This window comes from Ptychodera flava, chromosome 16 (assembly GCF_041260155.1).
Source record: "Ptychodera flava strain L36383 chromosome 16, AS_Pfla_20210202, whole genome shotgun sequence".
In the NCBI taxonomy this organism is placed as follows: Eukaryota; Metazoa; Hemichordata; class Enteropneusta; family Ptychoderidae; genus Ptychodera; species Ptychodera flava.
In genome coordinates, this window is record NC_091943.1 from 24,040,152 (window position 1) to 24,056,362 (window position 16,211).

At 37.3% G+C, this 16,211-nt stretch overlaps 1 protein-coding gene across 1 annotated transcript; it reads left to right on the forward strand.

Annotated features, from left to right (window-relative positions):
• The first annotated feature begins 940 nt into the window (after positions 1-940).
• On the forward strand, positions 941-15,772 carry LOC139152859 (uncharacterized). Its single transcript, XM_070726212.1, has 8 exons — positions 941-1,006; positions 1,869-2,020; positions 6,794-7,067; positions 7,607-7,663; positions 8,273-8,371; positions 9,876-10,004; positions 12,026-12,323; positions 14,604-15,772. The coding sequence occupies exons 1-8, from the start codon at positions 941-943 to the stop codon at positions 14,621-14,623; spliced, it is 1,095 nt and encodes a 364-aa protein (XP_070582313.1). The 3' UTR covers positions 14,624-15,772.
• Positions 15,773-16,211: the final 439 nt, after the last annotated feature.

Here is a 16,211-nt window from a genome sequence, read left to right on the forward strand (position 1 = left end):
TAAGTATTTAAGTAAGAAAATATATTTGACTCCACAAGTGTCCCTGTGACCTCAAAAGTGTCACTAGATAATTTCCATGGTTATATGATCCCTTGCTATCCTCCTGCCAATACATATTTGAAAGGATTTGACTTCTAAAAACGTGTCAGGTGACCTTTCAAGTGTTTGTCACTTTAATAATAATTTTCACTTGCATTGCTTTTTCTAATATTTAGTTTTGAATTAAGAAAATCGTTTTGACCCACAAAATGCCCCGGTGACCTCAAAAGTGTCCCCTGATGATTTCCACGTCTATATGCTCCCACTGCCTCAGAAAAAATACCCATACGTAATTAGAGGAATTTGTTGGACTTCGAAAATGTGCCAGGTGGCCTGTCAAGTGTTATTAACTTGTAGTATTATAGTACACTTCCAGTGCTTTGGTATCGTATTGAAAAGAATGCATACGACTCCAAAAATGTTCCCATGACTTGAGAAATGCCCTTATAAAATTATGTTGATTTTATGCTCCCTCCGCTATATTGAACTGCTTATACCGAATTGAAATGTGTTCAGCTTCAAATATGTGCCAGGTGATCTGTAAAGAGTTACGAATAGTAGTCATGTACACGTCCACGACTTTGTCCAACATACATTGACTTGAAAAATATCTTTGACTAAAAAGTGTCTCTTTGACTTGAAAAATATCTTTGGATAATTCTGATAATTAAGATAGTATGCTTCATTGCTCTATCCGACTAATTTTGTCTAATTGAAGCAAACTGCTTTATTGTACAAGTAACCTTAGTTTATTTTTCTATCTAATTTAAATTATTAAATATTTGACTTCAATGTTGTACTTATCAACTGGCAAGCATCCCTCTATAAGCAATGTAAGTTTGGAAAAAACACATTCCATTACAATTCATAGTTCTGTTAGCTATGATTTTATGCTTTTGACATGTTCAATATCAGCAAATACTATGACATCAAACTGTTCATGACGTCAATAGCATCTCATTATATGGTGAGTATAATCCAGGGGAAAACAAATTCAAAGTCTCGATATGACTTCAAATGCGTCATTTAATGAAGCAAATGTGTTTTACAGACACTTGGACACTAGCCCTCCCAATTGATAATTCCGTCCTCAGTCCTCATTTTGTATATTTTTTATCCAACTTGAAAATTGAAGCTAAAATAACATCGAAATGTCAATGCGACTACGTGTATATGAACGCGTTCATTTTACGTAGGATATTGTCAGACTTTAAAAACATTTAACATGGGGACACCTTTGAAGCCAGGGACACTTTAGAGGTCTTAACTGACGTCAGTAAACTTATACTCACTGTCGTGGGAGAGGTTAAGTGAGTACTAGTCATTAACACTGACTTACATCTTGAATACGTTTCATGTGTTGTTCAATCAATGATTTCAATTTTTAATAAATTTATTGTTTTTTGGATTTATTGAATTTATTGCTATTTGTTTATTTGTTTGTTTGTTTATCCTGGCTTTCCTGTGACTAGTGAGGAAAACGGCCGAATTTAATGCGTGGATAACACAAATTTAAAGAGTGGTCGCCATGTATCATATGTTGATTTTACAGGGAAGTTGCACAAATTTTCATGTTTCCCAAAAATGTGTAGCTAGCAAAATCGTCAAAAAACCCCGCAAGACATCTGCATTGACAAGTAACGTCACAATCAAATTAGAGGCCATCAATTTCATCAAGACAAAGTACTGAGCCCCGCTTGAAGCTACAAAAAGCAAAATAAAGAAGAAAAAACAACCCCCCAGAACTCTGTTGTTAGGTTTTTTATGAAGGATGGCGATTGATGGGTAAGGCGTCTGCATTTTTCTGACATTCATGCCTCGTGCCGCAGCCATATGCTGCGTATGCCCAAGCGCAGGCGTTCACAAACAGTAAGTTAGGGAAACGCAAAGAAGAGCAACAAGAACAGCACCGTCACTTTCTGTCTGACCACAACGCTACTGATCAGAAGTGCGTAATATATCAGACGTACCTGAAAACCAGGTGAGTTGCAGACCGTCTTTGTGATTCGTTTGAGGAGCTGTAATAACAAAAAGGATAACAAAAAGGCCGTGGTTAAGAATGGATTTACACACTCGAAATGACGTGCCACCGCTATGCAGTGTATGACGAAGCTATCCAATGCATGATGTATGTTTTGCACCGTTGATTTTTGGTCTGCTGAGTAACGCCCTATTTAGAGTCACGTGATATAATGATGGCGTTATGGTTTACGGCGCTGCGCGGTCGAGGTACATGACGCGGCAAACGTGCGCTTCACCGACGTCGACGTTAAAATTACGGTGTTTTCATTCGGGTTCGAACTCACAACGTACGACATTCAGTCACTACACTAGCTAGGAACAACAGACAGAGCCGCTCGGCCAATTAAAAAAGGCGTTTTGTACTTCAGTAAGGCGATGGACTGTCTATGGCTATAGGCGTTTGTCGTGGTGTACCTTTGGGAGCCGTCATAATTTACGGCCTGGAAGGGGTCGGAGGAAATTCATCGGAAACTCCGCAATTTCGAGTAACCCTTGCCAACCATGATGAATTTGAGTAATCATCTTCTCTAACTCCGAAATTTTGACTCCCCTAACTTAAAAAGTTAAATACGAATACATGTATTTGTAAATTTTACAAAACACAGCAATAGTAAAGACCTTTCAATCCAAATGTATCAAGCTAGATTATCACGAGTTATTTCATGACAGATGAGAAAGGTGAAACCATCAAAATGAAATTCAAAGTCAAAACAAGATAAAGATATAAAAGTCACGTTATAACCAGTATCTAACCATATGGTATATTGTTTAATTTGGATGGGTATCATGGCAGGTTTTTCACTAGGATATCTGACTGGGCAGAACGTGAAAGTACGGGGGAGTGTCAGAGCGTGTCAGAGGGGGATTCCCCATATCCTGCATGGAAAATTTTGAGATATTGATGTGTGCAATGGTACAGTCTGGTGCAATATGAGATGTGTTTTTAATTCTTTTTTGTACTATAAACTGTCAGGACACCCCAAGGGGAGAGCACGAGAGGGGTACCCCTCTCGTATCGAAGATTTTGAGAAATTGATGCGTGCGATGGTGCAATCTGAGAGGAATTTCAATTTATTTCGCACAAAAAATTGAGTAGCATCTCTTCTTCCTCTCCACACTTTGAGCAACCCCCTTGAAATTTTCAATTTTTTGAGTAACTCCCCACATTCCTCTGAACCCCAGGCCGTAAATAATGACGGCTCCCTGAGTAGAAACGACGGCAATCTGCTGCTCTTCCGTAGACTACAACTTGTCCAAATCACTTAAGAAAGTCGTGGGCCTCGGAACTGCAGCAGAGACACCTTCATTCTAAAACTTGTAAGGTTATGGTAGAGACACCTTGACCGCGACGTCTATCTCAGCGTTAAGTATGTAAGGTTTCTTGGTCAATAAACAACATGTAGAGCAAAATCCCCTTCATCACAAAGCCCTGGACGTTGCGACCGCTGGAAAACTTCATAATGGCAAGCATGCTAAATTAGAACAACCAGGGAAGGGGGAGAGGGATATGTGACAGACAGAGAAAAGTGGCTGCAATACACTCATGCCCTAGTGCACCATTTCTTAAAGTAGGGGTTCGGTATTTTTGAGTGACGTTGGCAGTTTTCAAACGTCTTAGTGTTTGTGTAAATCATGAACAGAACAACGCATATTACAGAGTTGTTAAGAAAGAAATCTATCACAGCTAGCTCAAATCCTCGCTGTCTGGTGACCATCGATATGGACATTGACCGATCCCGATATACTAGTGTGTGACTGAATTCATTGTGTATATTTCTGATGGCACAGCACTGCTCATAAGAACATAGGGAACCTAGAAATCTGATCTTTGTTGTTTGTATTGCATTTTATGTTTATATTCATACACTCCATACGTTGGAATAGAGTTGCATAGTGTCTGATACTGCCTATCTGGCACCATATAGATTTGCTGCTTCCAAAGTTCGATTTACGTGTCAGTGATCATTTGACAAATGATTCATGCTTTTCTGCTTTTGATCACAGTTGTCAACTTACTTGATCAATGTTGATATCTTATATATCTTGCTTACCACAGGCCTAAATATCAAAATATAGTCGTACTTTTTTTCTGAAACCAACAAGTATTCACATTTTATGTAACACATACTTGTCACACAACTGTGGAAAATAATTGAAATTTGTCTCTTTTTCACTGATGTTCAATAATGGAAAGTTAGTTAATCTGTTGTTAGTTTCATGCTCATCAGTTTATTGGTTTACATGTATAGTGCATATTGCACGCATTATGCCTTGCTATTCTTTGTATTACATACCTGTTGTTAACTTACCAACAATTTCATGTTTGGACTACCAAATTTTTACTGTTGATCACTGAACTGAACACCGGTCGTTGACGTGGTCTTCTGCCTAAAATTGAAAGTTCAAATTCTTTGCTACTACAAAAACTTTTTTCAGGACACTTGTTGAAATATCCATTTTGAGGGGCTTTAGCTAACCGATTGTTAGGCCAGGTGAATTAGTATTGTAGATATTGTCAGTTCAAGCCTCATGAAAAGCAATGCATCCAGTGAGATTGTGTCCGATTAAATGACACTTCGTCAAAAAAAAAAAAAGCTTCGTGCTTTTCCGATTACTATTATGTTTTTGTACTGTGTCTTCTGTGTCGTCCGTTGCATGCACACTGTGTTGCTCGGTCGCACACAGAATTATAACATCTAAGTCGGTTGCTGTGACCAACTCTTTTTGGTTGGAAACGGTGGCCGACTGGTTTTGTTTGAGGCCTAGCAGCTAGGCGATGTTGCCGTGAGTGTTCGAATCCCGTTTGGGTTATAGTAAAAATATAATTATAACTATCATGTTCTTCCTACATAAAAATAATGACAGTGAACGGTATTGAGTAATATCAAATTATTGCGAATCATCGTCACAGAAACCGCTTTGATGTTTCAAGATTTTTGTCAAACTGCTTATATAAGTATCCACCTAGTGTGAGAGATAGATGGCAAAACACTACAACAGGCATAGGTGGCAGTTCGGGGCTCGAAAAATATCTCATGAATATGCAAATTATTAATAATAAATCTTCATGATTCCACGAGCGCGCTCATCATAACTGGATCGCGGAAGTGTGGTGTACGAGTGTAACCTCGCTCGAGGCTTCAATTCACGTTGGCAAGAAAACCCAAACGGGATGTTTGGAATGGCTTTTAATGCCAACCAACCTCACCGTTTCAGTCTTTAGCATATCCACGGCCCACGGAGACTTATACATATCGAAATGAACGCAGTGAGACGAATGATATTGTGGCTACGCCATAATGGTGGCGCCGCCATCAACATACCAGTATGTTGGTCGACGTCCCTGATGCATGATGTGGCCCGCCATGCCACTTGTTTTCGCCATCATTCATAAAGGGCAGACTCAGATGTTTTTGCAACAGCTGGTTGTCACTAATCACGACATGTACAAAAAACCGTCTGAGAAAAAAGCAAGGTTAAGTAATTTCTCGATCTCCAGAGCTGCTCTCGCACCGACGCGATAGCTGGACTCGACCGTCTTGTTACTAGGATACAGCATGGATGTAAAGAATAGATCTAATTTTTACATCCATGGATACAGTCAGCTGTCTCTACCCATAAAGCATTGCATGTGGTCCCTGGATGGGTTTCTACAGGAGTCTGCATAGGGATTCCCCAGGCCGGCTAGGGTACCAAATTATGTAAAGAAAAATGCCAAAATCCAGCCGCTAAACATGTTTTTTTTTAACCGCTGATTTGAATATTATATTGACATGTTTGTCAATATCATGCTGACAATTCTTTTCCCCAGAAAGTAAGTGCAGGCACAGTTTGACCCCGATTACGCTCGTATTAGAGGTCGCCGGTCAAGGCTCAGCTGATATTTTGTGGTAAGTCATCAATACGGGGGCAAAATTTCTTACAGTATAGGTCGCACTAGTGATGGTAAATAGGGTCAACGCGGATAATGTGGTTATTTACAGGATCTGGGGGAGTCTACCGCACAGGCGCTCCTTGGCCGAATCCTTCAAGATGATGCGAGTAACACGTTAATCGGTGTGATTTTCGAGGAGATGGTTAAATTTGAGATCCAACTAGGTATATGGGAGTGTAGTTCTGAATGTTTTGTGTGAGCGCATGGCCAGTTGAAAACCCTGATCGCGTGTTTTTGAGTGATTGTGTTACACACCTTGTGAGCATTTAGGTTGCAGTGGCGGACATATCGACTACGGGATCAATAGATCGATCGGAAAATCGATCTACTTAGCAGACTACCCAGCTAAAGAGCGCCTGTGGTCTACTGGCTGGATTCTGTGCTCGAACTGACAATACCATTTTCGAACCAAAAATACCGTTATTTAGTCAAATTAATAATTATTTTCGGGATTTCATCAACATAATACTATTTTGCGGAGTCGATTCTTATAAAATACGTATACAAAGTTTGACTAATACGGAAGGATGTGCCGATTTAGCCAGTAAAACTGAAACGCACCTGTCGATAGAGGGCGCCCTTGCTGGAGCCGTGCCTATAGATATGCTTGCTGTCGACGAATGTCTGTGAATTGGGGTCTGTAAGTATTAGCCATACTGAAACAATTCTTCGGCCAATAGAATATTGCTGAATGATCTCTGCACTCTCTATATCTGGTATTATGCTATGTTCTTCTTCTATACCGTCCATGTCTTAAGTAGCTGTAGGGGCATTGGCCCTATGTTTTTATATTTTCAGAAAAAAGATGGAAAACACAGACTTGAAAGGTGGCTCTCTTGACCTACAACAACCTACAACTGCAACAGCAGCTCCACAACAAATCATGATTATACAGCAGGCGTATGGTAATACACGCCCTAACCTTGCGGTCGGCTCTTTCCGTGGTCTTGGAATAGGTCAGCTTGTATGCGGTATTGTCCTGATAATAGTTGCCATTATTCAGATTACCGTTGCACATGGTCATGACGCTCCTATGGACACTTTCTGGAACGTAGTAGTCTGTGCAATATTTGTAAGTCTGCATCAACAGTTCTACAGCATTGAATACAAGGGGCACCAAGTGTAGTAGAATCAGTGCACCTGAAATTAAAATGCTGAGTTCTAAAATGACATTTCAGTCTGTAAATGTAAAATTGCAGCCAATCTCAGTGTGATTCACTTAATCTGTACTGTCATAATTAAATGGTGTGGTTTGTATCAGCAATTGTTGAGGGCTTTTCCCAAAGGCATCAATTCAAGCATTTTCCCTACTAACAGGAACATTGCATGGTAGCTATTTTCAGGCATTCTCAATTTTAAATGTGTTTTTCAACCAGTGTACTGGCATGTTCCTTGACAAGTATTAAAATAAGAGAAAGCTGATTAAATGGCTGATAGTATGGAATTCGTTTATACAACATCACAGAAATAATGATTTTCATTGCTCAGCATATGTGGGCTGCTGACGTTAAATTACTTTACAAATGACTCTCATAACCTAAACAGTCAGTCAGTCAGTACATGTGACCTACGATGTTTTGTTTTTGTTGATTAAATTGTCATTATCTACAGTTTATTATCACAGGATCCCTAGGTATTAGTGCAGCCCGGACCAAGAATCGTTGTCTGGTAAGTGCAATGTCACTACATCGAATGTTATCTCAATATAGTAATTCCTCAGTTTATACGTGTTTGTGCTTCTGTGTAAACTTACAAGGCATAGAGGGTAAATTTTCATGAAATCAGTTGATTACAATGAAGCATGCATTTCTAAAATGTTACATGTCATGGTATCTATATGTAAACCTAGGGCATCTGACTACACATAATTTGTTTGGGCAAATTAGTCTCTAAGGAAATATAGAGTAAAAATCTGCATATTGTAATTACTGTTCCGATCAGCAATAATTAAGTGAAGGTGAGTCAGAAATATAGTGTAGGAAATGAAAAACGGCCGCTTCAAACAGTTATAGTTTTGAAAGTGGGATGAAGCTGATTACTAGTAGTCAACATTACTGTCAAAGCTTATGGCTTATGCAGCCACAACAGCAATACTTCATCTAAAGGCGAAAAAGCCGAGATCACAAGGTCAAGGAGTTGGCTTTGTAGTTACGGTCACTATAGGTCAAAAAAAGAGTCATTAGGGATAAAAATGGTAAAATCTACAAAATGGGAAATGTAGAACAATAGAACGTTAAGCGAAATGTTTAATATTTTAAATCCTGTTTTTCCATATAGATTTATGCTACTTTGGTGCTGTCCATTTTGTCTCTTCTTGGTGGAATAAGCCTGCTGCCAGGAACTATCATTGCTTTGGTTTATGCAGTCAATGAGTGGGTCAGTGCAGCTGTACCTAAATCATCATTTAGCAAGGTCTTTTACTCGATTTTTTATTTATGAAATATCGACAATCCATTTTTTGACCCAATAACATACGAATGGTGTTTCTAACGAATTTTAAATCGATGACCCAGCTTAGTTCCGAATATCTCAAATTTCCCATTGCCATGCTTAAAAGCAGAGCTTTGATGTCTGGATGTGTTTGCAAACCATGTTGGCATACCGTGCAGCATGGTACTGTTATGGGGTGAGAACACCACAAAGAAATATTTAAAATTATTATTCACAGTTATCTCATTATTATCGTTCTGTTATTTGGTGATTTGATCAATATTATATAGTTATTTGGCCATCATTATGACATTATTATTAAGACATTATCTTGACATTATTATGTACTTGTTTGGTAATTCGGTTGTCTTACCATTTAGCATTGATGTCTTTATTTGGAACATCTCATCATTACTATGCAATTTGTTGGTGATTTTGTCATTTTATGTCACGATTATTTTGTCATGATTACAACATTATCTTGGCATTATTTGACCTGATTTTTTTATCTAAACTCATTATTTAACCTGCTTCATGTTTAAAAATGACCTTGTCACCACATAACGGCATAATAATGATGAGATAAGTTCCAATCAAGACATCAATGCTTAATAGTGGCCAAACAACGGAATTAAAATAAGTTCATAAAAATGTCAAGATAATGTCGTAATCATCGCCAAATAATCGCTTAATAATGGCCAAGTAACAATATAATATTGACCAAATCACAAAATAAAGACATAATAGTTATGAGATAATTTTCAAATAAAGACATCGATGCTGAATAATGGCAAACCGATCGAATTACCAAAGAAGTTCATAATAATGTCATAATCCTGTCATAATGATATCTAAATAATGGTCAAATAATGGCATATAATACCAGCCAAATAATGATGTAATATTGACCAAATCATCAAATAATGGAATAATAATGATGAGATTAGTTTGATGAAGATTTCAAAATTATTTTTGCGGTGTTCTCACCCCATAGACTGTTGCCTTTCTTCAGTATTTCAGACTACATAGATCAATACTGTATGCTAAATGATGTACATTTAAGACTGTCGTAATATGCTTTGTCTTTTTTTCACAGTCGCTATTTTGACTCCACTGTGGAACTAATGCTTGTTAAAATCATTCTGTTGTATTTGCCCTACCAGCCAACACTCTTGCTGTAGTAAGCAAAATAAATGCAATCAATACAAAAGGGGCTATAAAAACTTATTATATTTGAACTGTTACTGGAAAATATAATGATTATAATTCAATACAATGATGATGTTAATGTGTACAAGGATATTTTTTCTAACAGACATCCGTTAACTAGAACAATATATGATTATCGGTGAGTGAACGATCTGTCACTATGCTGTAACTCTCTTAGATTAGCAGATAAAGTATCTTTCAGATGATGAAATCTTTTGTGTGTGTGGTTTAATTTTTACAGCCAGCTTGGATATCCGTTTGTGTGATAACACTGGTTGTCGCTGTGACTGAAATGATCTTGGCTATAATCCAAATGGTGGATTGCTGCAGGGCTGTGTGCTGTGGAAGTCAGCAACAGCCTCTTCAAGCGGTGAGTGTGCGTTAAACCTTTGCTATCCACGTGCCATGTGCCATCTATTGAATCAAATTATTGTGTATATCCGCATGCAGTAGGGGTTATTGCTCAATAGACGATGTTCCGCTGATTGCTAGATCTCGCGAGACTTTAATACATACCCGTAGAAACAGGTTTCCAGCTTAGTAATACAAGTCAAACTTTGTATGGAACTAGAAAAAGTGCAGAACTGAGCAAAGATTGCAACTTCATATATTTTATGCAGTGTTTAATGTAATTAGCGACTTGTCCTGTTTTACGCAGTTTGTCCTGTGTTGCGAGAACACGTCCAGTTCGAACCACATATTCTCGCGATATCTCGGAATGTCTCGCGCGGTTCGGAACATGGTCTATTGAATTGCTCTCTGGCGAGAATTTATAATCACATGAAAGAACTAGGAATTATTCAACCCTATCTTTACAATGTACAAAGCACACTTAATACTGTTTTCTTTTGTTTTTTCCCATTGTTTCTCGGACCCGATGATTTATTTGCCTTGAATGATAACGATTGGTGAAATTGATTTGATGTTATATTATTTTAGAAAAAGGCGCTTCTTTCCAGTGTTGACTTATATGAACTACACATTTGTGACAAATGAATTTGATCACAGCAGAATCAAATTTCCATGATTTGAGACATAGTAAATCTCTGTGGTAAAAAATCGGAAATGAATAGGTATTAAGAAAGTACAACACACCCATTTATTTTGCAACACATACTGGATTAATTGATGGTTCGTACAGCAGTGGATCTAGTTGAAGTGGAGCAGCACGTTGCCAACACAGTTCGTTTTACAAAGGAATATTTCTCGTCTAAGTTGACAAGGAACCCCATCATACTATGTATTTTCAAAAAGCAGAGAACATTAAGTTTAGTGAGGTAGCAATAGTTTACTCGAAGGATGAAGGGGTGTAAATTTTGGGTAGAAAGCCTCAATTTTGGTATTTATGATTAATTAAGTCATAGACTTGACAATACTTTCTAAAATGTAATATTTCACTTGACACAAGAGTATATGTAGAGAAAAACCGACTATTTATTGAGCATTATCTATTCTCATTCTAAAATGGCATGGGTTGAAAGACTGACATTAAAAAAAAGATTCAAAACATGATTAGCAAAATGAAAATGTTCAAAAAGTAAGAACTTTATTGCCAAACAAAACAGTCATTTTGTTATATAGTATTTAAAGAATACAATGTGAAAATTTTTGAATTTGACCAAGCCTGAGTTGAGTTAAATTCTTTGGAAATCTTGAAATTGGGAGAAAAAAGAAGCCAGAAAATCGGGTGATTGCACACATTTGCATAAATAAACACTTCTTTCTGACGCAACTTACGACTGCTTGACAGGATAACCAATATTTTAATTTTGGGTTAACAAATTAGTTAAAATTAAATGAATATTTGCAAAAACGTGATTTTGAGTAAATACGCTGCGTTGGGTGCAGCGCCCTCATTATTGGAAAACTCCATTAACTTAGTAATACCCCACTTCCGTACTTGCTTATCAGAGGATTAATCTCTATGTCAACATTTGCAAACAGATTATCTTAAGTGAGTCTTTTCAGACCTGCCGTTCCTATTATAGCACCAGCTGGATAAGATAAACGTACAATGGAACATTAACACCTCCGGGGATGTAAATTCTTTTGTTTGTTACCCGAGTTGGTCAGCCAGGGACCCGGGTTTAAGGTACCATGCAAGTTAATGCAGCTTTTCCCTAATGTCTTACATCATTTTCAGAAGATTTAATTGCACTGCAGATATTACAGTTGTACATTTTTATGATACAACACTACTTTGTCCCAGAAGGTGTGTACCGTGACATTACTTCACAAGGCAAAGATTTGTTTTAAAATTTACAATAAAACTACATATTTGTCAAGCAGTTTGGCATATACTGTTGGTAAGCTATGTTTGATTAGCAAAGAGGCAATTCTAAAAGTTAGAATAATTATGTAATAGTTTTTCATGTCATTTAATTTAATCAGGTGTATTACTACCCACAACCATATGCTCAAAACCAACCAATGGTTCCAACTGAACAACCTTATATGGCAAACCAACCAATGGCTCCAGCTGGACAACCTTATATGGCAAACCAACCAATGGCTCCAGCTGGACAACCTTATATGGCAAACCAACCAATGGCTCCAGCTGGACAACCTTATATGGCGAACCAACCAATGACCCCAACTGGACAGGTTGCCTATGCGCCCAACCAGCCAGTGGCTGCAACTGGACAATACTATCCACAAAACCCACCTGCGGCCTCCGGTGGTGAAAAAGGTATGCTGGAACTACTTACACTCTTTCATAACCATGGTGTCTCTCAATATCATTGTTTTCTGTGACAACGTTGAATATCTATACATCGAAGCAATGTAAAGGGAGCCGCCTAAATTAACTATTGTGAGGTGTAGATATGAACAGCTTTCAGGCTATATGATAAAGGTTTGATATTAGATCACTTTAGTACATGATAAAGACAAAGAGACTCACAGTGTAAGGGAGTTCAATCCATTTACACGCCCCTTTTAAATGAAATGGGTAGATACATAGAGAAAGATAGATAGAGTGGCAACGGCTATTGTTTAAGGCGTGAAGCGGTTACGTAACCCATCCATGTTCGCCTCGCCTCAGGTTGCTCTCGCCTCTCTTTTCCGAAGAGTGCCGACCATGAATCCTTCGGTAATTTTCGGATTTTCGCCAATTGTTAAGCGAAAGTATGTTCGGCAAAGTTTGTGTTGTTGTTGTCGTGTGGTGCTTAGCTGAATTTAAGTGCTGGCGAAAACGGGAGTGTTTTGAGCTTCAGGAAAATGAGTTTTACCGTTTTAAAAATTCCTCTCATATTTGTATGAATATATAATGAGTGTGTTTGAACCAAATTTGAAAGTCTTTTATCGATACTGTCTGGTTTTACTCAATGGTTTACGGTCAGTCATACCGTCTTTTACACGTGCGTCAAGGAAGGACATGTTTATGAAACTGCTGGCGTGTTAGGTTTTGATTGGCGTGAAGCAGTGTTTCTGGCCTGAGAGCTCACAAAGTAACTATGGTTGCTACGCGACTGGCAGTACGATGCCATCTCGTCGTATTTTTCGCATAATCTCGTGTAATTATCAACCACAAACAAAGCCTCCAAAAAGTTTAACACCTTTGAAGCTCATTTTAATATGAAAAGCCAATAGTCTACCGAGACGACCATGGAACAAAAGGCATGCAAGTGTTGCGACTCTGTCAATGTTACTCTGTGGTAGATAGGAGGAGGCCACCATGAATAACAGTTTTCATTCATGCTGTTTTCTAGTCACGATGCAGCCGTTGTTATTTATGGTGCAGTAAATGTAACAGGAAAGAAATATACTAAAACATACTAAAACAGAGCAAAATGGTTCGGATGAAAATTCATTAACTGCAATATTTTGATTTCTGTCGCATAATAGGAATTTTCTCTCAGTCAAATTAAATTTTTACTTTGCAATCTCCATTGATAAAACATATGCCATATTAGATTAACGCCATCTCTTTCGAATCTTTTCACAGGATAGTACTAAGATGACATTCACTGCGGGTTGAACAGGAAAGACTTGTACAGAACCTTTAAAAATTCTAATTATTTTTTACCTACATATAATGACACAGACTCTGACAAACTTAGAAATCCTTTGTTTTATAGCTGCACAGTGGTTTGCTGGTCACGGTCTGGCTATTGAGGCATGTAAGATCACCGAATGGAAAAATAAGTTACTGAGTTCTAGATAACATAGCATTCACATGTCGGTTATCAATCCGATCAAAATCTGATGTAGAGATGGCGGCATAACAACATTTGCTTGTTTTGTGGCATTCTCATTAGCTGCTAGAAAGTATACACACAGTTCTATTCAAATTTCAAATTCGATTATATCATTAATCAATATAATACAGGAATGCACTGTATATGTTATAGTCCAAACATGTGACTATGTGCCCGAGGGTAGATGACAATCTGTCCGACGTGAGTAGGGCAAAAGGTCTCCTATCTCAAGGGTATATAGTCCCTTGCTTAGGCTATAATGTTTCAGTACATGAAATTTCTTACATAGTTTTCTCTCAAAATATTTTGATATATTTGCAAATGACAATCACATTCTTTATGAATGATTTTCATTGTCGAATGGCGCATTGATATATTTTTAACACTGTTATGTGGTTAAATGATTTTCATGCACAATTTTTGTAAAGACAAGATTTTCTGTGTAAAACGTATAATTTTAAATTTTTTTAATCCCAAAGTTGTCGAGTTGAAAATATATTCCGTTCACTTTCAGTCAAATGATAACTATGTCACCCACTGCATCATTGTCGAGTTACCATTGAACCTTATGGAGAGTTTGAAATTCGATATACGAGGCATGCGATAATGCGCTCAGTGCCATAAATGAAACTGCAGCATACCAGAATCATTACTCTTTTAGAACCATACAACCATTAAGCCATTACTTTCCAATCCCTCAATTCTTCATTAAATATGATCTTTACCTAGGATTCAGCCGATTAAAGTAATTGACTTATTGGTTTTTGCAGTACAGCAGATAACATGTTGAACCAAAGTTATGGGTGATCAAGAGTTCATCGTGAAGAAAGTTTCGGTATTAGACGACGTGGAGTCAAATAACTTTGACGCAGAGTACAGTATCTTAAGGTGTTATTGAACGCTATGAGACCTTTGACCTTATATCACATTTACAACAGGGAGAAACGAGACGATTTTACATTTTTTTAAAAAATATTCGTCTAATCATTATAAACTTCCTACAGGGAATAATTGTCAGTCCAAAGCCTGTTAATTTAATTGAAATTGTGCTGTCGAACTACAATTTCTACCACGAGCACACTATGCAACGCGGTTTGAAGTTTCCAGAGATTCGTTCTGTGCAGTTACAAGATGCGCTGACAACTTGAAGTCTGCGACAACCATGCAATGCAGTGTGCGACGGGCATCCTCAAAATGCTTTAATTTCGACGTTTTCTGGTAAAATGGGACTAAAATGGGTGTATAATAATGTTATCTGCACTTGTAAATCGTATGCTTCGGTATTGTTTTACATCCGATGCACAATGTACTCGACATAAATTCCGGTATTTTGTGAAGAACCTTAAATTATTACTCTGTACTTTGTATTAATCTTTATAATGCTCTACTTTCGATATCGAGTACTGTAGGACATCTGTATACTTTATTACACAGATTTATCCCTCCTATTCAGAACGTTGAACTTTACCAAGTTTATTTCGAAATTAGTCTTTTAACTGATAAAGTTCTTATATGTATTTTAGATATCTTGTGATGGATATTATTTTAAGCTGTGCAATATAAGCTTGTAAAGCTGCATATATTTGTCAGATAACATTTTATTAATCAACAATTTGCGTGAACATGTCTATTTCTAGTGAAGTTCCTTCATATATTTATGGATGTATGTTGACGGATTCTTAACGCTATAGAAAATGGTAAATTTATATTTGTTTATAAAATTGTCGTGTCAAGCAACTATTTTTGTCTTACAACATTGTATTGGTCGTCAGTCTGCACAAAGGGTTATACAAGGGATTTTGGCATTTTTAGCACAGAAATTATAAACCACTTTTACACATAAGAGAAGTAGTTTAAAGGTATTTTCATATTTATAAAGATGCAGCAAGTATACTGAATGCAAATATAAGGTGTGTTCTATAATGTATTTCTTTCAAATAAATAATTGTATTAACCTGAATGAAAGTTGTAACTTAATTGGTAAAGGGGTAGTATTATGACTGACTGTCTTTCTGTCTGGCGGTTTGTCTGTATATATGTCATCCTGTCAGTCTTTGTCTGTCTGTATGTATGTATGTACATGTACGTAGGTACGTATAAGTATGTATGTATGTATGTATGTATGTATGTATGTATGTATGTATGTATGTATGTATGTATGTATGTATGTATGTTCACTCAGTTGTCTTGAAAACTGTCACACTTATGAACTTGATATTTGGGATGTACACGTACTTCTGTTCGAGGATTGAATTCCTAAGATCTTACAGCAAAAACAGAATCGCTTTTTAGTTCAAACCAGTACCAATATGGCCGCCAAACCATGTAACTAATCCTAAAGCGTCCTAACAAAACTTTCAAGTACTTACAATAATAGT

Excerpts from the sequence above, each read along its gene's own strand:
- LOC139152859 (XM_070726212.1), top strand. The coding sequence starts at position 941 with ATGTTCAATATCAGCAAATACTATGACATCAAACTGTTCATGACGTCA. Across the intron at positions 2,021-6,793 it reads CAGACGTACCTGAAAACCAG|AAAAAAGATGGAAAACACAG; the intron begins GTGAGTTGCAGA and ends TTATATTTTCAG. Across the intron at positions 10,005-12,025 it reads AGCAACAGCCTCTTCAAGCG|GTGTATTACTACCCACAACC; the intron begins GTGAGTGTGCGT and ends TAATTTAATCAG.